Genomic DNA, 25,231 nt, shown 5'->3' on the forward strand with positions numbered 1-25,231 from the left:
GGGCCGGCCCGGTTTGTTTATCTGCCACATCGGCAAGTTCGGCCGATCGCGGCTCCCACTGGCCGCGGTTTGCGGTCCCAGGTCAATGCGGGAGGCAGGAAGCCGCGGCCAGAACATCCCTCGGCTCGCGCCGCTTCCTGCCTCCCGCATTGGCCTGGGACCGCGAACCGCGGCCAGTGGGAGCCGCGATTGGCCGAACTTGCCGATGCGGCAGATAAACAAACCGGGCCGGCCCGCCAGGGTGCTTACCCTGGCGAGCCGCGAGCCACCGGTTGCCGACCCCTGGTTTAGACAGATGGAAGATAAAGCGCTACAGAGGGCTTGGAAATGTATTTTGCTTTTTACTAAGATAAAAAGCATGAATAAGTACAGGCCTCACATTTTGAAGTTTTTGATATTTTCTTTGCATATAACTTTTTAAAAAAAAATAAGAAATCATGATCATTACGTTAGCTAAGATAAGACAATCATTGACAGAGTAGGCCACTGATCTGAACCTGAAAAATCGTTCATTTCAGTGCATGAGTGAAGGTTTGGACAGGTTTAAAAAAAATCACTAGTTAGAACAATGTATTGATACTTTTTAACATTATTTTAACTTCTCACCAGTTTGTGTATCACAAACTTGACATCACAGTTATATATCTTAGCCTGTGGCAGCTAAGTTGCTGGGAGCAGGGTTTCCTTGGACTGGCGTAGTAGATATCCTAATGACATTTATGTTTTGTGTTTGATGGTTATATTTTATATTGGAGTGTAATCTGCCCTGGACTACTATTTAAGGCATTTTTATTTGTTTTTTAATTTGATTGTCAAAATTAAAATAAACTGATTAAAGATCATTCTCAACACTCAGAATGGGATTAGAGCAGATAATCTGTCTATACTAGCAGCCAATGAGTCCTCATTTGTTCTGACATTTACCAACTGGGCAGAACATTCAGTCAATACGTACTATTTTGGCATTGTTTTTCCATGCCTGGTTGAAGACAGTTTGATCTGGGCAAATTGATTAACAAAAGATGGTAACTTTTTTTACCTCAAAATATCATTATTTACGTTATTGTGTATGTTTTTCAGTAGTAATGCCTGCCAATATTTTCCGTATCAATTACATTCAGAATTGCATTTTGTAAAGAAAAAGGAAATGTTTCCAGTCACTTGATCCACTGTAAAATATGGTGACACTAATATTCATTAATATTTAGTTTTATTAAATGTACTATAGACATAAAAAATAAATGAAATCATGAAACTGAAGGCATCTGTATTATCAAAGAGATCATATGCCAAGACATTCAAGACTTAAAAAAAAGAAGGTAACCCAAAAAACTACGGTATTCTCCTATGGAGAGCTGGGTAAAGCTCTGCTGGAGGCCTCCTGTGTCTGCAATTGCAGCTCAGATCTTCCTGGCCATGCATGTCATCAGGCTGTTTTCCGTGTAAGAATTATTTTTAAAATGTCAGCCCCCTGGGGAGTATACAGCTAGCCAGTACATATCAACTGAGATGTAGGAATTTTCTCGTGTAATTTTTAATATTACTTTGTAACTGGCTGTTTTACTTAAGTAAACTTATATAAATGTGGTTGGTTGATTGGATATTTTGGAAAGGTTTTTTTGGTGTAGTGATTTAAAACTGTAGGAAATAATCACTGCATTTTTCCAAAGGGAGAAATTATTAATTTGGCTGGAGTGGGAGACTTCGTTGGCATGTTAGATGGGCGAGGAGGCTTATCAAGTTCCCAGGCCATCACTAAAGAGTATTATTTTCTGTAAAATATTTTGACTAGTGTTAGCTGAAAATTTACTAACTTTTCTGTTTTGTTTAAAAAAAAAAATCTTTATGGAAAATGTCCACGTTGTTCAAAACATTTTAGGCTTTTGTTGAAAAGTCAGAAACCCCCAACAAAGTTGTGTGTATGTTTTATAAACATTCAAAAAATGTTGAGAAAAATTTCAGTGAAAATATTTTGGGTTTGTGTTTTTTTGGAAAATATCATATGGTTGTGGGGAGAGGAGGGACTTCCTAACTAGCTCTAATTTTGACCTATATTATATCCCAAAATATCAATGAGATTCTTCTATGTTGTTTAGGTTATGTACCAGGTAGAAGGATTTGTTGACAAGAATAATGATCTACTCTACCGTGACCTCTCCCAGGCCATGTGGAAGGCCAACCACTCCCTCGTTAAAGCATTATTCCCAGAAGGTAACCCTGCCAAGATTAACCTAAAGAGACCTCCAACAGCAGGTTCACAATTCAAGGCTTCTGTAGCTACTCTGATGAAGAACTTGCAGACAAAAAATCCAAACTATATTAGGTAAGTTATTCTTTGATAGCTTTTAAAAAATGATAATGGATATGTCTGCCTTTAACCAAATGTGATAGCAAAAAAAACAGAGAATGGATGGCTCCAGAGAGTAGTTCAGGAGATAATGAAACCTCTGTCTTGTAGCTCATTGATGTAAATTCAGTCTAGGTGAGCAGTGACTGAAAATTGTTATTCTCTCCTGCTTGTTCAATTGTCTATATGAAATGAGTTGGTGGTTTTAGTTACACTTCCTCAAATCCTCCACCAGAGCTGGCATTAACAGGACTCTTCTTGGAGAATTCATTGGATGAATTGGCTAAGAAATGCAACCGCTCCCTTACTCTTGTAGAGTCAAGGGTGAGGCACATTGGTAGGGGCAGTGTGAGGAAGCTTGCATTCGTGCTGCCCATGCCACATAATTGTTTGTGGATAAATAGGACTTCATTCTAACATCTCCCACAAGCAGGCCATTAAACAAAAGAGTGTAAAAGGAAAAAAAAATAGAGAAACTGAATAAAATTATGGTCCCTAATTTAGCAAAGTGCATAAGCACATGCTTAGGTTTTAAGAACTCAAATAGTGCTATTGATTTCAGTGGGGCTATTTATGTGCTTAAACTTAACCATGTAACTAAGTGTTTTGCTGTATCATAGCCTATCTGCATATCTCACTGGCTTGTAATTGTATATGCATTGAATTTGGTATGTCAGCAATTCACATGTACATAGTTAATATTTTAGAATGGCAAGTTTTCTTTCATTGTAGGTTTTTAGGAAATGAAATTTGAAAATGGGGTGCCATTTGTATCCGATGCACTTACCTAAATTAAACATGAACTAATATCTGATCATGCATGGCTTGTAAAATTTAAATTATAACAATAGCTTTACATGTACAATACAATAAACAAGTATTCCTACAACATGCAGAATATTGTTTCAATTTCCAGATGCATCAAGCCCAATGACAAAAAAGCTGCACATATCTTCAATGAAGCTCTAGTGTGTCACCAGGTCCGGTACCTAGGTCTCCTAGAGAATGTCCGGGTTAGAAGGGCAGGCTACGCATTCAGACAGCCTTATGAGCCTTGTCTAGAAAGGTACAAGATGCTTTGTAAGCAGACGTGGCCCCATTGGAGAGGACCTGCTAGGTAAGAAAAACATTGGTATTCTTATTCCTTCATAGCTCATTGAATAAAATAATTGCTTTCCACATATATTGAAATTTTTAAATAAATCAGGAATTCTAAAATAAGATTAAATATTATCCAAGTGTGGCTTGATTCTTTCTCACTATTTCTATTTCAAACTCTCATTCTTCTTTGAGTGTTTGCTCATGTCAGTTCCATTCTAGGTGTATGTGTGCTCACCTGCGCAGTCATCAAAGATTTTTGCCTTAGCAGTATCCGTAGGGTTGGCTGTGGTGCCCCCTTGAATGCCATGCTTATGCGTCAGTATATCATGTGCCACTGGCCCTACGCCCTCTCAGTTCCTTCTTACCGCCCGTGGTGGTTAGTTGGAGTGCCTTTCCTTGCATAGCAAGGGCCAGCAGGTTTGTCTCTTCTGCCTTTGAGCCTTAGGGCCTTGTAAATAGTTGTTTATAATAGTGTTAAGTAGTTGTTAAGTGTAGTTAGAAGTTAGAGTCCCATCCGGGACTTCGTTCCAGGTGGGGCATGCCCCGGCCTCCAGGGTTTAAGCTCTGTGCAGACTGTAACACACCTGTGCCTGTAAATGACCCCCATAGCAGCTGCATCAAGTGCTTGGGGGAATCACATGTGAAGGACAAGTGTCATATTTGTAGAACAGTGCCCAAAAGGAAAACTAAGAAGCATGGCTTCCCAGCACCGGGCAAGAAAGTCCATGGGGCATCAGACAAAGGACTCAGCTCAGGCCGCATGGCCACTCTGGAGCCACGCGGACATGCGTTCCCAGAGCCCTTAGCCCCTTAAAGGACCCGCCACCAACTCCTGGGAGCGGTAGGGGACCCAAACTTTTGGCGACACTTGACGCCTTCCCAAGCTCCATCAGCGCTGAGAGAACAGAGGTCTCTGCCTGCGCCGCCAGCACCATGTGTGCCACAGCAAGTGGCAAAGGCTCCCTACAAGGGCAAGCCAGCTATGAAGACCCCCCAGAGGGCAGTGGAGCACCACCCATCCCCTGAGCCCTGTAGAGTAAACTGTTTACAGGTGCAGGTGTAGTATTTGACTGAAACACTTCAATCAGTGCTATCTAAACCCCTGTATTATATTTCGACGTTCATGTGAGATCCTGTCTCTTTTTCTTTTCAATGTAAAACCATTATTGCTGTCAAAACTAGGCCATTGCTTGCACTGTGTTAATGGTAATTGTTCCCTTTGTACACAAATTGCTCCATACCCTTGGAAAATATGATTCTTGTGTCTTTAGTTTAATAAAAAAAATATGAGCAAAGGAGTTACATTTCCATTCTTCTCATGTCAGACACTAAGGACTTAAAACATCCTCAACATGCTGCCTGTTAGAGAGAGAGAGAGAGAGTGTGTGTGTGTGTAAACTCTTAAGTAGTCTGTATGTTTTGGTCTGAAGAGTTTTAAATATAGCTCAAAAAGCTCATTTTTTTTCTCTTAGGGCTGGTGTAGAGGTACTTTTCAATGAATTGGAAATACCTGAGGAAGAATATTCCTTTGGCAGATCAAAGATATTCATCCGCAACCCAAGAACGGTGTGTGAACAAATCTTTTCCACCACAGACTCAAAGTCAGTGCTTTTGCGGGGAGCATGGGGTGTTGCAGACCTGGCACTAAATAAATAAAATGGAACCAAGTTGCTGATTGGTGTACTTTAAACTCTGTCTTTCCAAAGTTGCTGCTCCCTGATTATGGTAGTGCCCACTTTTTTCAGTCTGCTTTAAGCACTAATCAAAGAGCAACTTGCATGACGATTACCCATCAGTAATGCTGAAGAATTTGCAGGATGACTAGTGGAGGTTTCTCCAAACACAATGTTCTGGTACTAGAGTGATAAACATTGTATAGAAATTAAAGTGATTAATTGCAGGCTTATAGGAAGACATTCAAAATAAATCTAAGTGAGGATGGGAGGGAATTAAAAGCCTATGAAGGTAATTGTCAGCAACAGCCCAATATCTAATGTAGTCTTTGTCCACTGAATAACCTCAGGATGTAAGGCATACGTTAATCAATACCACATTTATGTGGCCATGTACAGTAATCATGAGCCAGCCAAAGATTTCTCAAGAGGTGAAGCATGGGACTCAGGGAATTGATCCCTTTTTGTCATACTAGTTACGCTTTTGTGGTTTTCTGTCTTTTATTTATTTTTATTTTTTTAACTCAGCTCTTCAAATTAGAAGACCTGAGAAAGCAACGTCTAGAGGACTTGGCCACACTCATTCAGAAAATTTACAGAGGCTGGAAGTGTCGGACACATTTCCTTTTAATGAAAAGGAGCCAGATTGTGATTGCTTCCTGGTGCAGGAGATATGCAGTAAGATGCAAATTTTATTAAACAGGGGTTTCTTATTAGTACTTAATGATTCTTTTTCTTTATCAGCTTTGATGAAAGTGATGCAAGTATCCAATTTTATGTCTGTATTTGGCACCAAAAAATCCACCAAGTAAACTGAGTTAACTGAGTTAAATAGGCTCATGATGGAGTACATGATCTATGTGAAAAGGATTGTCAAGGTATCCTGGTTAGTTCAACCATTGGAGACAGGTTTTCTCAACACTAATGGTGGGACCGCTCTATAGTTCAACAGACTTTGCACTGTGCAAAACTTTGTAGCGTATACCAACAGGCAACCAATGCGTACAAAAGTTTAGTAATGTGTATGTTTACTGTATGTGAAATTCTATCACTGTAAGGTGTGTTTTGTCTTTTGTCTTATTTGAAGCCTTTAAATATATGAGGCACAAGAATGCTTGGGAGAGTCCCAATGATTTATCTTATTAAGTACAGCTCATAAAGACCTGTGTTTAAATGGTTCTTACTCGTATAGTTCTAAGATCATTTCAAATTTTGTTGTAGACAGGATCTTCCACATCATTATGAACTGAACTCAAGTGATGTAGCATTTTCAATCTTTTTTTCCAGTTAGTAAGAGAAGTTTTTAAATTCCTTTTGTAAAGAAATATACATTATCAAGACATGAAAGTCCAAGAGAAGGTTTGATGAAATAGCACATCACACTGAAACAGAGCTCCCCTTAAATAAATGTTATGATATTGTCAAATTAGTGTATCCCAGATGATGCACAGTTTTTGATAATCTTCTACGTGGCCTTGAAAGCCTTTAGTATTCAGTTTGACTGAACATGGAGGTCAGTCAAAGATGAAGTTGTCTTGGAAAATTAGAAAATGTGTATATTTATATCTCAAAATAACTCATTTACTGCCTTGTTACAACTGTAAAAATTCATTTCCAATACGAACTTGTCTAGTTTAATTCACTCCCTTTTCTTCAGCCAACATTGGGATGGGATTGCATTACAGCTATGTATCTACATTACTGAGTATACCAGTAGAGCTTTAATGGTTTAAAAATAGAGTTGTCAAAGATGTAATTTGCAGGCCTGTTGATATAAGAAAATGAGAACAAAGGAAAAATCAACATTTGACCTGACCAAACCTGTATGAACATTCGGAAGAATATTTCCGAACCTGTAGAGTGCTATTGGTTTACTGGAACCGTACAGCAGTCATTTTGTTAAAATGCAGTCAATTGGCTCCTTGAAGTGCCCCAAAAATTACCTGGGGGAAAACCTGCCCCTCTTTTTGAATATAAAGAGCACTCTTGCATCAGAACTAATGTGATTTGAGTCACAAAGAGGATCAGGGTTTGGGAGGCTGCATAAGGGGTGTACATCCCCTGCCTGAGTAAAGCTCAGGGTCTGGCGAGGGGATCGGCTGCTTCACAGAACCGAACCCGCCCATCACAAAGTGTTGTCTGTGAGAGGATTGTGGGCAGGGCCGGCTCCAGACCCCAGCGCGCCAAGCAGGCGCGTGGGGCGGCATTGTCAGGGCAGGGGGGCATTTGGCTCCGGCGGACCTTCCGCAGTCATGCCTGCGGGAGGTCCACCGGAGCCTGGGACGAGCGGACCTGCCGCAGGCATGACTGCGGAGGGTCCCCTCTTCCCGCGGCTCCGCTTGAGCTCCCGCAGGCATGACTGCGGCGGGTGCGCTGCTCCCGCGGCTCGGACGGAGCTCCCGCAGGCATGCCTGCGGATGCTCCACCGGAGCCGCGAACCAGTGCACCTGCCGCAGACACTTCTGCCCCGGCCGCGGGACCAGGGAAGGGCGGGGAAGGGCGGCGCAGCGCGCCGCTCTGCTTGGGGCGCCGTAATTTATAGAGCCGCCCCTGATTGTGGGGAGGAGGTTGAAGCTACAGTAGTGGCCATGGAATGGCTCCTTAGCTTTGTGGCATGTGAGGGAGCGTTTCTAACATCTAGACATCTTGATTAACAATTGAAAAGGGCTAAACTAGAGCCTGAATTTTAAGATTACCCTCAGTGGTGCTGTAAAACAGAATGTTAGATTATCTTGAAATTTCCATTAGAAATACCAATCTTAAAGGAACAATGCAAGATTCATTTCTTCTTACCCACACCCGCCCCTCAGCAGAGCTGACCAGCAGTTTTGTCGGACTTGGTGCCGAGCTGCGTATTTGGCCCTTCATGTTGCATTGCAGAACCTTCAGCCTGTTGCTGATAGGGTATTAGATTAACCAGCAGTTTACTAGAAAGTAAGGATCTTATTGATCTTAAGAGGAAAATGTTCAACTGTTCAGGAAATTGGAATGAGGGTGTGCATCAAACTGACTTAGGTGGATAGCATTCCAATCCGGCATCAGCAAACTATCTTTTTTTAAACTGTTATCAGTACTGATACTATAAGAGGGCAATGGGTGTGAAGAACAACAGAAGCCTTATGATTGTCAATGGCAAGCTCAGCTGACAAACTGGAGCAAAGCGTTTGTGACAATCTGAACAATTTTGTTGGTGGGAAAGACAACAAAACAGGGGCTGTTCGTATTTAATTCACATAACTTTCCTCTGTTGGCCAGGAAGTTACTCTTTCTTTGTGTATAAAGTGGCCTTGTCCATGTACTCTGCTGTCTGCGTGTTTGTTTCCTCTTGAGTTAGATGTGAAATCCATACCCTCATTTGTGTTCAGAAATTAACCCACTCTTCTCCATTAGTTTTTTGATTAAATTGCAATATGAATATATTTGTTAGATGTTACTAAAGAATGTTTTGATGTAAAGCAATTTTAAAGCCACGACTTTCTCTGCTGAACTGTATTTATTGATTTTTAATACAGCAACAAAAGAAGTATCAGAGGATAAAGAGTTCGGCCATTGTAGTACAATCTTACATCAGAGGATGGAAGGTGAGTTGGACATCACTGAGCAGTGACTGCCTTGGGTTCTGCTAGCCTAGGCTAATAAAATCTGAGGATGTTGGGCTCAGTTGAGGAGAGATGAGTGGTAAGTAGCAGGTGCGCTCTCCGATTTAGAGACTTTCAAATCATAGACAAAACTGAACACAGTTTTATAAAGTTTATGGGTCAGCCAGGTCCTGGGTCAGATTGTCCTGAATTCAGTTGTCTGTGCCTGCTGGGGATGTGGGAATGCTCTTGATATAGTATACTTGGCCCTTGGAGAGAGTGTGTCCCGTTACGCACCCTATCTTCACCCCCAGCTTATTGTGGCATTGCCTCTCTTCAAAGAATCCTGTCCAGTGCTCTTGAAGGAAGAATTGTGACCATGACACACACTATAAGGAGCAAGATAGTAAAAAGAGATAAAAATGAGATTTCCTTAGTGCTCAGACAGGGACTGGAGGATATCTAAAATCTTACACGTAAAGCCTAGTTTCAGGAAAGAGGTGAGCCCACTTTTTATCTTGTGGGGAAAAAATCTTGGCATCTTAGTATTGTTATATTCTTCACGAAGTAAACTCTTCGTGTGCTACAAGAGTAGTCCCAATAGTTGTAGGACAGGTGCCAGTTTATGCTATTGCATGGCCTAAAAGAATTGAGAACATGAAATTATTATTTGTGCAAACTCAGATTAATAGTGGTTTGGCGACCCAGATATAACCTTGGTTCTTTATATTTACATTCTTTATATTTAGTTGGTCTGTTCCATATGAGGTGTGTGCGCTTGCCACATGCACCTGTGCTGGAAGTTTTTCCCTTAGCAGTTTCTGTAGGGGACTGGTTCTGGTGCCCTCTGGAGTGGCGCCCGCATGGCACAGTATAAGGGGCGCCACTAGCTCCTGTCACCCTCAGTTCCTTCTTACTGCCAGTGATGGTGTTGGAACATCTGCTGCTTCGGCTAGCATTGTTTTGTTCTCTGTTCTTGCAATCTTTGAAAACCTGTAAAATAGTTGTAGATAGTTAGTAGTTTCTTTGTTAAACTCTTAGTAGTAGTTCTCAACTCTTTATTAGTTCTGACTGGGACTCAGCCAGGGGATGGGGCATGCCCTGGTCCCCAGGCTTTAAGCCCTGCAATCTCTGTAAATGACCTATTCCCGTCAGCAATCCATGTACCAGCTGCCTAAGATGCTTAGGCGAGGGGCACATAAATTTTAAGTGCCGTATCTGCAAGTCCTTTAAACCTAGGACGAAGAAGGAGCGCGATATCCCTCTAAGAGCGCTAATAGAGTCAGCACTCACTCTGGCACCGGAGCAACTGTCCGACTCTGCACCGAGCACCGTGGCCTCTGTGCACAGTGCTCTGCCGGCACCGTCCACGAGCTGGCACCACTCTCCCTCCACGTCTTTGGTCATGAAGCCGAAGAAGAATGTGAAGGGACGATCTGCCTCCCACAAGGGAAAGGAGAGGGTTGTGGGTGAGCCACAACCCTCTCCTGGGCAGCTCAATGCCCCCTTCAGGAAGTCGGGCCCCAGCTCAAGTCGAGTGGTGCAGCACATCCTGTACTTTGCCTGCAACTCCAGATAGTGGTGCAGGCCCCAATGAGCTTCAGGTGCCATCGATGCCCAAAGCCCTTCAAGCAGCTCAGGAGATCCTGACACTCCTGGGGCTGCCAACATTGGCTCCGGCGGTACCACGGTGTCAGGGAAAACCTGCTTTGGGACCTATGCATGTGTCCTCGCCTCAGTGGCACCGTTCCCTATCGAGAGAGACGTCTCGCCATTGCTTGCCCATGCCAGGCCGGCATGCCTCGGGAGGAGAGACGCAGGCTCAGTGGCGCTCTCTTCGGTCCCCGCACCGGGGACACCGATTGAGGGATTCCAGGCATTCCTCGCCGATGGACTGGTGCAGACCCTCTGGGGCATGTGCCGCCCAGCAAGATCTCCGGGACCGGCCCCGACCATCTCCAAGGGCCCAGTACCAATCAGAGAGCAGAGATTGCTGATCACCCAGCCGTTGTTGCCCATCTCCTAGGAGATTGCCCTTCTTAGGAGGTTCCTCCTGACAGCTGGCCTGTAGTGGCTCCCAGTCCCGTTCGACGTCCTGTGTCCGACGCAGATCCGCTGAACACCATTGGGCTCCGAAACCCCAACCAAGACACCTGAGTCGCTTGGACGGGTTGGCTTTTGGTCACAGCAACTGGTACCAGTCGGACAGGAGCCACTGCGCTGCCCGTTCCTGGTCACCCACTACCTACGGTGATGCTGGCATCAACGGTATTGAAACCGGTTCATGGCCCCAAGTGCAGTGGCGCCATGGCACTTGTGGAACCCTTGGGGGTTCACCCAACCTTCCCAGGCTGCCTGATCGGTGTTGGGAATCTGGGAGAGGCCAGTAGCCTTGGTATCCTGTCCCCCTCTGGTGTTCGAGACTTCGGGGCATAAGACCCCGCAGGTCCAGGAGGATCCAGGGGAGCAAGCTGCTGGACCACCAATGGGTGTAGAGGTTCCCGCGGCACCAGCATCGTCCTCGTCATCGCCAGACAAGGCTGTCATGGGGCCCCCTGACCCAGTTCCTCAGGATGATGCCAAAGCGCACCAAGAACTTGTGAAGAGGGTCACTTCCAACCTCGGGCTTTAGGCAGAGGGCTTGAAGAGCCCTCGGACTCTCTGATGTCCTCTGCTCCTCGGCTTCTGCCAGGGTGGTCCTACCCCTTCATGAAGGGGTTTCCAAATCACTGGTGCCCTGTGGCAGACCCCCTCTTCCCTGGCCCCAATCTCTAAGAGGGCTGAACACAAGTACTTTGTGCCAACCAAAGGGCATGAGTACTTATAGTCCCACCCTGCCCCCAATTCCCTTGTGACACGGTTAACCACAAAGAGAAGCAAGGGCAACCCGGGAGAGGCAAAGGCACCCCCAAAAATAAAGACTCAAGGAGGTTGGATCTCTTTGAGTGTAAGATTTATTCGTCTTCTAGCCTTCAGCTGAGAGTGGCCAACCACCAGGCCCTCCTTGGCCGATATGACTTCAATATGTGGCAAGCCATGGCCAAGTTCGAAGGGTCACTCCCCGAGGCTTCCAAGGAGTTCTGAGCAGTCCTTGATGAGGGCACAACCGTGGCCAGGAAGTCCCTTCATTTGGTGTCAGATGCTGTGGACGCTTCTGCCCTCATCATGGCTTCTGCTATCTCCATGTGGCAAGCCTCTTGGCTGCTCCTCTCGGGGTTGTCCACCGAGGCTCAGCAGTCAATGCTGGACCCTTCCTTCGATGGCCAGGCCCTATTTGTGGAGCAAACAGGCAGCAAGTTGCGGTTCAAACCACAGCAGCCACAGGGCCACGGGAGTCAGCCTTGGCAGGACCAGCACCTACAAGTGCCACCCGAGCCACCTGCCTCCACCCTCTGCCCAGTCGGCCTTGTCCTGTAATAAGCAGGGGGCCAAAAGGTCGTTTTGAGGGTGTGCCCAGGGTAACCTACTAGACTATTCCCCAGATCCGTCCTTCCCTATGTTCTCCAACCGCCTTTCCCTCTTCTTCTCTGCCTGGATGGCTATAACCTCGGACAGATGGGTCCTCAGCACAGTGAAACAAAGTTATGCCATCCAATTCCTTTCTACCACCACCCCCCTTCCCCGCTCCTCTTCAAGGACCCCTCTCACAGAGTCTCCTTGTGCAGGAGATAGAGGTGACTACAGCTGAGTGCGATGGAAGAAGTTCCTCTTTAGTACAGGAACAAGGGGTTCTTTTCCCGGTACTTCTTAATCCCAAAGGCCAAGGGTGGTCTACAGCCCATTCTGGATCTGCGAGACCTCAACAAGTACCTAAAGAAGTTAGTTCTGCATGGTTTCCCTGGCTTCTTTTATCCCCTCCCTGGATCTGGTAGACTGGTATGCCAGCCTCGACTTGAAGGATGCATACTTCCACATAGCGATCTTTCAAGGGCACAGATGCTTCCTCCGGTTTACAGTGGGGCCCCACCACTACCAGTTTGTGTTTCTCCCATTCAGCCTGGCAGCAGCACTGAGTGTTTACCAAGTGCATGTTGGTGGTAGTGGCTTCCTTCAGGTGCCGGAGTATTCAGATTGACCCATACCTCGAGGCTTGGCTCATCAAGGGCAGCTCCAGGTCTCAAGTCCAAAGGGATATCATGGTGGTTCAGGCCACGTGCCACTCTCTGGGCCTACTGGTAAATGACAAAAAGTCGACATTAGTGCCAGTGCAGAGGATAGAGTTCATCAGAGTGGTCCTTGACTTGACCTGCACCAGGGTGTTCCTTCCACTGGAAAAGTTCCACATGTTGATGAACCTCTGCGTTCCCTCTGACTACAGCCAGGGTCGGTCTGCGCCTCCTGGGTCACATGGCAGCGTGGTCTGCCATGCCAAGCTCCAAATGTGGCTCCTGCAACAATGGCTGGGGATGGTCTATTCCCAGTCCAGAGACCCCCCGGAAAAGATCGCTACCATTCCCCAGGCGATACTTACCTTGCTGTGATGGTGGACCGACTGTAGGACAGTCTTGGAGGGGGTTCCATTTGACAACCCCCTCACTCCATCGAGTTGCTGTCAGACGCCTCAGACCTCAGCTGGGGTGCACACCTCGGCGACCTCCAGACACGTGGGTTGTGGTCCCCAGAGGAGGCGAAGTTACACATAAACGTCAAAGAGCTCTGAGCAGTCCAGCTGGCGTGCAGCGTTTTCCTGCCCCACCTATCGGGCAAGGTGGTATGAGTCCTGACGAACAACGCAGCCTCAATGTTCTACATAGACAGGCAAGGGGAAGCGCGCTCGTCGACTCTGTCAAGAGGCACTCCATCTTTGGGACTTCTGCATCAGCCACAAAATGCACCTGGGAGCTTGTCACCTTCCCAGTGTCAAGAATACGCTGGTGGAACAGCTCAGCAGGGACATCTCCTCTTACCACTAGTGGTCGCTCCATCCAGAGGTCGCCTGCATTATCTTCCAAAGGTGGGGAATTCCCTCAGTGAACCTGTTTGCTACTAGACAGAACAGGGAATGCCACCGGTTCTGTTTTTGGCAAGGTCTGAGCAAAGGCTCCCTCTCTGATGCCTTTCTCCTGTCGTGGTTAGGGAGCCTGAGGTACGTGTTATGTCCGATTCCACTCATCAGCAGGGTCCTGGCAAAGATCAAGAGAGACAAAGCACAGGTTGTCGTGATCGCCCCAGCATGACCTTGCCAGCATTGGTTCAGCATGCTCATGAACCTGGCAGCGGCCCTTCCTTGGCCCTTGCCCAACCGACAGGACCTGCTGTCAGAGGATCACGGTTGGCTCCTACACCCCAACCTCAAGTCTCTCCACCTCGCGGCATGGATGCTGTGTGGCTGGAGCAGACCTGTTCAGAAGGAGTCCAACAGGTCTTCCTTGGAAGTAGGAAGCCCTCAACCAGACTGACTTACCTGGCCAAGTGGATGAGGTTTTCTCGCTGGGCATCTGAGTGTGGCATCTCTCCCTCGCATTCTTCTGTACAGGCTGTCCTGGACTACCTGCTCCATTTGAGGAACAAGAGCCTGGCACACTCTTCCATTAGAGTGCATCTTGCGGCCATCTCTGGTTTTCACCCGCTGATCCAAGGACAGATAATGTTTTCCCATGACATGATGGTCAGATTTTTGAGAGGGCTTGAGAGACTCTTCCCATGGGTACAGGCTCCTGTCCCCCAGTGGGATCTTAACTTGATCTTCTGTAGGCTCACTGGCCTGCCCTTTGAGCCACTGGGTTCCTGCTTCTTTTCCTTCCTGTCATGGAAGGTTGCGTTCCTGGTGGTGGTGAAACTGGCGAAACAGGTCTCTGAAAAATTAAAGCCTTGACCTCAGAACCACCGTACATGGTCTTCTGCAAAGACAAAGTTCAGCTGGGTCCCTCCCCATCCTTCCTGCTGAAGGTGGTATCTACCTTCCTATGAACCAGGACATCTTCCTCCTGCTCTTCTGTCCCAAACCACACAAGATGAGTGAAGAGAAGCGTCTTCACGCCCTGGATGTCTGAAGGGCCCTGGCTTTTTACTCAGAACGTACCAAGCCTTTAGGTAGATCAACTCAGCTCTTCATTGCTACAGCAGACAGGATGAAGAGCCTTCCGGTGTCCTCGCAGAAGATTTCCAATTTGATTACCTTGTGCATAAGAACCTGTTACGATCTGGCAGGAGTTCCGCTGCTGCCAATGGTCAGAGCCTACTTGATGAGAGCTCAGGCGTCTTTGGTGGCCGCCTTGGTGCACATCCCTATGCAGGACATCTGTAGAGCCACAACATGGTCCTCTGTTCACACATTTACCGCTCATTATGCCATCACTCAGCAGGCCAGGGACGATGCTGGGTTCAGCAGAGCTGTGCTGCAATCTACGTGTCCGTGAACTCCTACCCACCTCCAGTGGGTACTGCTTTGGAGTCACCTAATATGGAATGGACATGAGCAAGCACTCGAAGAAAAGACAGTTAGCTTTTCCGTAACTGATGTTCTTCGAGATGTGTTGCTCGTGTCCATTCCACAACCTGCCCTCCTTCCCCACTGTCAGAGTTTCTGGCAAGAAGGACCTGAGGATGGGAGGAGCCGGCGGCACCCCTTATACCACGCCATGTGGGCACCGCTCCATAGGGCACCAGAGCTGGTCCCTTACGGATACTGCTAAGGGAAAAACTTCCGGCACCGGTGCATGTGGTGAGTGCACACATCTAATATGGAATGGATGTGAGCAACAAGTCTCGAAGAACACCAGTTACGGAAAAGGTAACTGACTTTTTTTGCATGTAGCCATTGAATGCTTTAGAACAGGGGTTCTCAACCTTTTTGGGCTCAGGACCCATTTGTAAATGTTTATGGCCTGTTGTGACCCAGTAAATAGTCTGTGCGTGGAGGCCCTGGGGTGGTTTTGGTCAGGTCCTGCCCTCTGGGGGGGTGGGAGGGGAGGGTTGGTTCCTGCCTGTCATTCACCCACAGTGGTGGCTCTCAGATCTGGGCGTTGGAACCTCTGGGGTTGCAGCACCACTCAGGTTTGACCCCATCCTCCTGACTGGACCAAATGCGTGTGAGTGGAGTTGTGACCTGGCTCCTGGTGTTGCAGTGCCGCTCACTCAATTTTGGCCTATTCGGACTCCTGTCATCGTGATGCTGGGACCCCAGAGGTGGCAGAGCCAGGAGCATGGAGGCAGGTCCAGCCAGTCTCGTGGGACAGGAGCTGGCACATGACCCTTTGAAACATTGTGGGAATGCATTTTTGGGTCCCAACCCACGGGTTTAGAAACCCTAATTTAGAACATAAATGTGCTAAAGCTGATCAGAAAAGCTATTTGATCTATAACTAAAAGGCCCATACCCTCTGAGTTACTGAAGTCCTCAAATCATGATTTAAAGACTTCAAGGTTACAGAGAATCTACCATTTACTCTAGTTCAAACCAGCAAGTGACCTATGCCCCACTCTGCAGGTAACTCGAGTGACCTACACTTGATTTAATCTTCAAATCAGCCTAGCTCGACTGGGAGTGGCCACACTCCCCGAGTAGCACAGAACGATTTGATGAGCCATAAAACATAGTAGCTGTCCCCCAATGCTTTGCTAGCTTCAGCATCATCAGCATTTGGGCTTCAACTTTCCTTACCTCCCCTTCCCCCCGTGAGAGAGCTAGGTTGAGTTTAGAGGACCACTTAACAAGAGCCAGAGATTTTTTTTTTTTTGTCTGTGAATGGGAGCTGGGATAGGGGAAACACTTGAATTATAGCTTGAACTGACACTGGAATGAAGACACGCCCTAAATGCCAGCAGCCTCTGAGGGCAGACCAAAACAATCACATCTGTGATTAGTATTTGTGTTATGCTGGTGCCTAGAGATGCTAACCAAGGCTGGGGCAATATTGTGCTAACCACTGCACAGACACAGTGTAAGAGACTGCCTTGAAGAGGAGGCAGGTTGAGCTTTTTAAGTGTCAAAATGATTCAGGAGTACATATCCCATTGAAACTCAATGAGAGTTGTGTTCCTAAATCAATCAGGCTCTTCTGAAAATCCCACCCACCAATCGAAATTGATGAGATAGATGAAGGGTGGAAGTGAAATATTATCCCGATTGTACAGAGGGAAATTGAGGCACAGAGAAATCAGTGACCTGTCCCAAATCACATGGAAAGTCTGTGGCAGAGCCAAAAATTGAACCAAGAGTCCCAGTCCAGTGCTCTAACCACAAGATCCATCCTCTCAGATCTGCACGTTATTCTGCTTGTCCATCTGCAGAATTCGAGGTTGTGTTGGGGTGTTTTGTTTTTCTCCCTCTCAGATTTGAGCTAGAAAGGCACAATAGGATGTAAATCATTTTGAAATTAAGTTGGGGTTAGAAGTAAGAGCGTTACTTTTTTTCTTTTGATTGATCACAGGCTCGAAAACTTCTTCGAGAACTTAAGCATCAGAAGCGCTGTAAGGAAGCGGCCACAACCATTGCAGCTTATTGGCATGGTACCCAGGTAAGAAAATGCCAGCAAACATTCAGTGTTTCAAGGCCAGTGTTTGGAGCAAAGGTCCTCCAGAAAAGACAGAGAGAAATGTTTTGAATGGCTTAAACTACTTAACTTCCATTTCACTTTGCTGCACACATTTTAACAGTTGCAATCTGGAAAACCAGGACATACTTTTATATTTATGGTTTTGTAGTGACTGGTTTCTTTCTTTCTCTCTCTCTCCATTGGGACCTGCAGTAACCTTTTCTGCCCTAAACTTTTTCTATAACCCATTTTCAAATACACCACAGGCGCGAAGGGAACTGAGACGACTGAAGGAGGAGGCTAGAAATAAACATGCTATTGCTGTTATTTGGGCTTACTGGCTTGGATATAAGGTACTTCATGCACACGTTCCATGATTCTTTCATTACCCAACAACACCCAACTTTAATCAGTAGTAAACAGTGAGGATTAATAACTAATACAAGTGACCTAGTAGATACTAAAGCATGATCCTTGATTTTTCCCATTTCTATTTATGCCACACTTAATAAACCTGGCAGCATCCTAAATGTTTGTCTTGTATATTAGGAAATTCTAAGCATGCCCAGCCAATAGTACTGATTGCTTACTAACAAGTCATTAGACTAGATTAAAAATGATTAGAGTGCAGTACGGTCAAGTTAGAAAATGCATTTGAACTAAATGTAAATGTCTCAAGCATGTGTTTTTCTGTTAAGTGCTTGCAGTGATACACATCTAGATTTCTTTTAATTGGATTGTATATTCTGTGACCTAAATTTAAACAGGCTCCTTTTCAATTCAAAATAATACATTTTAAAAATGTAAACATCTTTTGTTTATAATTTGTACAAAATCTGAAATCAGTTTTGATTGTTTCTTTGGTTGTGTAAGAGAAGTCCAGTATTGCAAATTAAGTACAATATTATGACCCAAATTTGAGAAAATGATGTTAGTAAGCAGTTCTCAATTTATGACCCTCGAAAAATCCCAGGAATTCCAGCATCAGCTGTTTGTTTTCAGAAGCGAAGACCCACTGAAAGATTCTCGCTAATCCCAGGCTGCAGTTTTGGGTTATGTGAACATTTGAAATGTTGTACACTAGGGAATAACGTTGAAACAATTGTTTTAATTAACAAAAACTGTTTATTGGCTTAGAATTTGTATTCGGTCAATTAAAATTTTAATATAGCCCAATTATTACTTGGATCCTGCTTTATATATGCTATCAAAACACCTTGTGAGTTAAATGAGGAAAGAAATATCTCAAATTCTAGTAGCATGCTAAAATACAGCAGAAGTACAATGCTGAGCTTGATCTTAGCCATTTTATTTTGTCTAAGAAATAAATCTCTTAGAATGGAAAGGTAACCCTGGGAATCAACATATAAACATCTACAGAATTTAGCTATAGGAGATCTTTTTATTTCTTGTTTGATCTTCAGGTGTCAGAGTAAACTGTTAAAGCTGTCATCAGACCATATTTACATAAAATAAATTGAGAAAAAAATTAAGTCTCGCTATCTTGTCCTAACTAGGGTAGTATAAATGTTGTTTATATTAAAATATACATATTTTAAAAATCATGTTTATTATGGTGCTTGGTATCAATATATTAAACAATTGATTAAATTGTTAATGCCTTAGTGATAAGTCCCTCGTGCAAAGTAATAGCTCGGTAGCAGTATTGGCAAACTGATGTAGAGTAAAGATGTATTTTTTTTTATTAAAAAAGGACATGACAAACAAAAATGCAACATTAATTCTATATTACAGTACCTAATTAAAATATCTTGCACATTGGTTTATATTTTTATTGTACAATTTAGTAGGGTGTTTTTGTTAAACACGAATCAAATGTATTTAAATAAAAATGTGCTTACCATGCCCTCAGGCATAAACTTAATAGTAACCAATTTAATTTGGCTCATCAGAGTTATAAGAAATGTTCAGTATCTGACAATTTCCTGTCATCTTAGGAAACTCTCTTTTCCTAAGGGGGAAATTTAAAGCAGAAGCTTCAGGAGCCATCTATCTCCAGTGATTATTTTTATATTTAAGTTTTTTTTTCCCCCCCAAAAACTGTAGAAATGAGGTAACTCAAATTCCTTCTTCAAAATTCAGGCAGATATTGACTATGCAGTGTCCTTAGCATTAGCATGTCATACACTGAGAATTTGAGTTTGTTACCATCCCAAATTAACTAAAATGTATCCTTTATAAAGGCTTAAATTAATGGAGAATAGCCTTTATTGTTAAATTGGAAGAGTAAAAGATGGCAAAGATGGGTGTGGATTCACAGTTCCCTCAGTATACTTGACAAGATATAGATACTGCAAGTACATAGCTGTAACTACTATTACTGTTATGTCCTATTCAAACCAATTGAAGCGACTTATTTGTTGGTCTTGTGTCTTTAAATAACTGAACAAATAAATTTACTAATACCTTCTGAAATGTAAAAAGTGTAACTTAACAGAATCTCATGTCTTTATGTATAGTACTTTGGAATTTTGCTTGCCTAAACAAAGACTATAGATGAAATTTATATACCTGTCTCCTTGTTTTGCATGTGATGAAGTCATGCTTTTTGGTGGTATGATATCACAAATGTCTTCATCGTGTGGAGAATCAGAAAGAGAAAGAGATCATTTGCTAGACTGGAGAAAAATATATACTGGAATCTTAACTAAACCCCAGAAATGAAAGTTCTAAATAGTGTGTAAGAAGGATTCTTTTATTTAAAAGTTGTGACTAGGACCAAAAATAAATCATAATTTAAATTGTTAGAGTTAATCATACTGTGCTCACGCACTTGTCATTGGAGGAGTGGAGTGTATAGTGTGACTTCAATTATTCTTCACTTTCATAAATATTGCTTTGGGCTTGTAACTGGAGGGAAAACTTTCCATTAAAATCAAGCGTCAGACACTCAACATTGATGATTTGCAGACATGCATGGCAGACATTACACAAATGTTCATAGCAAATAATGGAGCCTGTGTAATTCTTACCTTTTGTATTAGTGAAGCAGTTTAGAGGCTTGTATTGACCACATTTGTGCCTTAACACCATTTCCACCAATGGTTTATATGCTGTTCTTCCATCTTTCTATATCTTATTCATAAATCGGCTGTTCTGTCTGGGAGGATCTTTTCCCTGGTCATTGTGCTATCTGCATCGGGCTGTCTCTTTTATTCACTATCTAAACATTTTAGGCTCGAAGGGAATTGAAACGCTTGAAGGAGGAGGCTAGGCGTAAGCATGCTGTTGCAGTCATTTGGGCTTACTGGCTTGGACTGAAGGTACTTTCTCAACCACTCCCTTGTGTCAACAATGAACTCAATAAAGCGTGGCATCTACTAACACATAATAAACTATTAATTGTGTGGGATCACTAGCGAGCATGATCTTAGTTTTGCTTAGTTTTGTCATGGACTTTTTTTATTGAAAAATCCTTAATCCAAAAATGTCTGTTAAATGAGACATGTGTAAACCTTTTTAACAATTGTGTTACATTTACAGCTGTCTTTAATCTGAAGATATTCCATGTTTTATCAGACGTTTCAATTTTCAAGTGGAAGATAAAATGCCAAAAATGTTTTTAATTAAAGGGACACTATCATGGTGGTTGACTTAAAATTTGACCTACGTTGGCAAGGATCCCATCTGGAAAGATTACAAACAAGTATTTTCTTTTCCTGACCTATTCTTCTTACAGTGGGGAGTAGGGTGTGTATTTGACTGTCATTGCTGCTCATTTTAGACCTACTGATGTATGTGGGATAGCCAAAGTGTGACCTAGAGTTAAGCATAGTGTCCAGTCATTTTCATTTGAGTTGTGCTGATGATGCAGCATTGCATGCTGTGACATCTATTCAGTGGAGGCCAGGCCTTCTTAGAAAAGTCGAATGATTACAATCTGTTAACGCCATTTTTTCTATATCCCTCTACATTGAGGATTGGTTGGCAAAAGAAAATACATTTGCAATCTGTAAAGTGTAGTTCTGTTCTGTAAATAGACTGTGAAAATGGCATTTTGCGGGCCTCCATGTTTGTGTCACAGTGCTTACCTATCACCTTTTGCTTAATTTACAAGAACAAAGTTTTAAACTGCTGTCCTTGAGCACTTAGATCTGAGAGACCAGATGAGTGTTTTTTGGCTTGATCGTTGTCACCACTAATAGAGATTTTCTCGGCCAAACTGGGATTACACAAGTGTAAATGGGGACAGGTTTCTACAGTTGAAACTTTATTGACAGTTCTGTTGGTGATGCATAAGTCATAACTCTTCAGAGGTGTGCTATTGTGTGCTAACATGGATAAAATGTAGTGAAAACTTATTGTCACTAAATTAAATTAAATGTGACTCAATATATATATGGGAAGGAGAGCAGGGGATATGAAGATGCCATTTTTAAGAAGTCACTCTTCAGATTAGAATCATGCTTTACTGCTGTCAAGGTAGGTCAGTTTTTATGATTAGAAACCAAGAGAATGTCCCTTCTAGGAAGTCAAGAACACTGCTGTATATTGAGCATCATTTTTTAAATGAAAACTAACTTTAATAAAGCCAAAACCTTTAACATGTTATATGGCAAGGGCATGTCCTTGTCTGTATATGCTATGGTTCTGAAGGGTTTATTTCTAGCAGAAATGGACTCATCTAATGGACTCATTCTTTGGAATATGAATACACACTGTGAGTTCCATGGCAAGATCCTAGCTATGTATAATCATTTCTACACCAATGCTGTGTGATTTGTTTGCCTGGTTAGATACCTATTTTCTTCCAACATGTTTGTAGAGGGAAGCTTTTGAGTTAATAGCTTTTAAATCAAAGCACTTTCACCTATTTGAATCATGATCATTAGTATTTTGAAAAATAGAGCTGGATCAAGATTTCTTTCTTTCTTTATTTATTTAGTTTATAGTAAATACATGGGATTTTAATAGCATGTACAGTACTTCCCAGATTTGGGGTTCTCTAGTACTGATCTGCTAAGGAATTATATTATTGCTGGCTTTCCTACTGTGCCAGGAGGAGGGGAGAGAGTGAGTGTGTGTGTTACAGTATTCTCATTAAAAACTAAGCTTACACAGACGACTGCTCATAAAGAGTAATAGCAACTGTGTTTTTAAGGAGTGCCAGCTAGAACTTGGTGAGATTTGGGACCCGTGTATTACAAGGAAGTCACCTTTTTAATATTTTTCAGTGAATATTGTCAGACTGGGATTGAAGGTGTTAATCTGTTTATAGGTGGATAATATCCATTGCTAACGTGCCAATAGTGGTTGTGTGCTAATTAGAGAGGGCTAAACCTTAACAGCATAAGGAAGATATAGGTTTTACTGAACATTTCAGCAATTCATTAAAAAAAATCCCGTGTACAACTAAAGGGAAAAAATATCCCTTATTAACTGAAGAGGAAAAGAAAAATGTGAATGGAGAAAGTTTGGAAAGAATGAAGCACTTTAAATACTGTTAATGCTGTTAACGTATCTCAGTAATGTGTGATTAAAAAGGTTTTTTTCCCCTCCTAATGTTGTTTTTTTTTCCATGAGAACATTTGAGAAATTCTTCTTTTCAAAATGGTGGCTTAGAGTCGAGCTGTGTGAGAAACTCAGGACCGGAGAGAGGGCTGGTGGCATGGGGCTATGTGAACCTTTTGTGTTTTGACTAATGTGGGTTTTCACCCCCTGGCTTTCACTTTGGTTTTGGTTCTGATGAATCCAAGAACACTATGCAAAATTTGCCAAAACCACTGAGCTTGCTGTGTGGAAAAGTATGCAAGACCATAGCCGTTTTTCCTGATTTCCACTAAAAATTTTAACAGGTTTGCTTCTAACTCAGCCAAGGCATGCAAAAAAGTTCATGAATTTCAGCTAACTTGTCATGAATTTTGGGCATTTCATAAAAGTCCAAATAAGGTGTGTTGTCTCAATTTTGTTTTCAAGTGTGTAATAGTTGGAGAGGTTAGTGGTAATAGCAGAGATAGGTAGAAATTTCTCAGTTTTCTACCTTAGAGTTGCTTTAAAAATCACGTATATAAAGTACACCGCTACCCTGATATAAGGCTGTCCTCGGGAGCCAAAAAATCTTACCACGTTATAGGTGAAACCGTGTTATATCGAACTTGCTTTGATCTGCCGGAGTGCTATATCGGGTCGCATTATATCGGGGTGGAGGTGTAGTATCAGAAATCTCCTCTAAAAGTGGCTTTTAATTATTACTCATGATTTTTTCTGCTAAATTTTATTTCATGCATCTGACCCTAAGCAAAATTAATCTGTTTTCTCTGCTTCTTTCACAATCACCAGTAATTCATTTTCCTGATATTTTTTTAAGAGCACTTGTATGAAAAATTTGATGTATAGTACTTTCCTTCTGAATTCACTTTAATTAATGTTTATCATTATCTCTGTTTATTTAGGTTTATAAAATACACACATCAAAAAACCTCCAAGTGCATGTACAGAAAAAAATCCTCCCATCAATTAACAAAATAATTCACAAATTGACCCAGTGGCAATTAAGAGTCAATAAAATCCTTATCACTAAAAGAGCTCCACTCTCTTTATCCCAGACTTACAGCTGTGAAAATATTTTCAATATGCAATCAACTTAATCATATTTGACAGTTGTAAAGATAATGGAAAGTCCTCTATTTTTTTTTTTTACAGTATCACTTTTAATATAGTTCTTTGCAGCTTTAGGCAACTTTTATCTTTGTCTGTAACCTATTTCCCACATCTTGAGTGTGCCTGATTTTTCTGTTGTTTCCATTGGCCACACTCGTAACTTCACTTTTCACTTTCTTAATGTACAATGTGGTGTTAAAACCATTTATGGATAAATGTTAATTTATACATATTCACTCTGAAGGCTTGTTTAATGTTTCAGGTCCGTAGAGAATACAGGAAATTCTTCCGCGCCAATGCTGGAAGGAAAATTTATGAATTTACACTTCAGAAAATTGTAAGTACCTATATACATTATAGGTTAATATAAAATTTTGTTTTCTAGCATAGCCAGAAGTGTTAGCTGCATGAGTGCCTTAATATTTGTAAAGGAGTCATCATACTACAGAGGTGATAGCATGACTATTTAGTTCTTTATGTTGTAAAGAAGGGATATTAACATGTTTTGAATTTAAGGACATGGGCAGCCTACACCTAAAGCAGCATCAGCATTTCTCAGTAAATTTAGCCTCCCAAACTTGTGAGCAGGCTTAATAAATGTGGGAGTTGCAGTTGAATAACAACACTTACTGTTGAAGAGCACCTGTCATTTCTAGCTTGTTTCGGTATCTTTACTGGTTGAGATGAATAAAACATCTTGCTTTAAATTTATCACAGATGCAAAAGTACTTCTTGGAAATGAAGAATAAGATGCCTTCTTTATCACCAATAGACAAAAACTGGCCGGCAAGGCCTTATCTCTTCTTGGATTCAACTCACAAAGAACTGAAGAGGATTTTCCACTTGTGGAGGGTAGGGTACATTTTGGTCATATGATTTGAGTGCCTCAGTTTTGTTTATGGAGGATGTATTTTTAGGAAATATTTGCTACAGTGTTGGCCACTAATTTTTTTGCATAAACTTTGTTTTTATCATTGTGTTTGGCCTTCCAGACATAACCATACATTATCTAGTCCTTTCAATGGTTGGGGAAAAAAAGAGTAAAGTGTATTGCTTCTCCTCCCCCCGGATCTCAATTTAATATGAGGTGAATATGCATAACTGGTAGCTTATAATACTTATGTTCATATCCAGGACTGGTGTTCGCTCAGTCTAAAACTGGAAATACTCAGTGGAATATTATGCATGTGAACTGTGGTTAGCTGAAATTTGTTTTGGACCTGTTAATGGAGAAAATGGCAAGAATCTATTTAAGTGCTGACAAGACACTTTGTGAGCACTCAGCATCCATAATGATCTCTTTGCAACTATGCCATTTTCTGCAAGTTGTCAAGAAGAAAGATTCTCTTGTAACTTTTTAATATGGTAAATTGGGAACATGCTGAATTCTGCAAACAGATCTAAATTCTCCAGCCGCACTTTGATAGTTATGTA

General features: G+C 42.7%; 1 protein-coding gene across 5 annotated transcripts in view; it reads left to right on the forward strand.

Annotated features, from left to right (window-relative positions):
• The window catches only part of MYO1B (myosin IB), a 192,200-nt gene that overhangs the window by 145,871 nt on the left and 21,098 nt on the right, over positions 1 to 25,231 (forward strand). For 2 of the 5 annotated variants that reach the window (XM_045032174.1, XM_045032177.1), the window contains 10 exons: positions 2,097 to 2,323; positions 3,264 to 3,464; positions 4,921 to 5,014; positions 5,650 to 5,799; positions 8,634 to 8,702; positions 17,072 to 17,158; positions 17,443 to 17,529; positions 20,374 to 20,460; positions 24,060 to 24,134; positions 24,515 to 24,649. In XM_045032174.1, the coding sequence (XP_044888109.1) occupies positions 2,097 to 2,323; positions 3,264 to 3,464; positions 4,921 to 5,014; positions 5,650 to 5,799; positions 8,634 to 8,702; positions 17,072 to 17,158; positions 17,443 to 17,529; positions 20,374 to 20,460; positions 24,060 to 24,134; positions 24,515 to 24,649 (1,212 nt within the window). The remainder of the gene's footprint in view (positions 1 to 2,096; positions 2,324 to 3,263; positions 3,465 to 4,920; positions 5,015 to 5,649; positions 5,800 to 8,633; positions 8,703 to 17,071; positions 17,159 to 17,442; positions 17,530 to 20,373; positions 20,461 to 24,059; positions 24,135 to 24,514; positions 24,650 to 25,231) is intronic. The other 3 variants (XM_045032176.1, XM_045032175.1, XM_045032178.1) reach the window with 3 other exon arrangements.

The sequence above is a fragment of the Mauremys mutica genome, chromosome 10, assembly GCF_020497125.1.
Source record: "Mauremys mutica isolate MM-2020 ecotype Southern chromosome 10, ASM2049712v1, whole genome shotgun sequence".
In the NCBI taxonomy this organism is placed as follows: Eukaryota; Metazoa; Chordata; order Testudines; family Geoemydidae; genus Mauremys; species Mauremys mutica.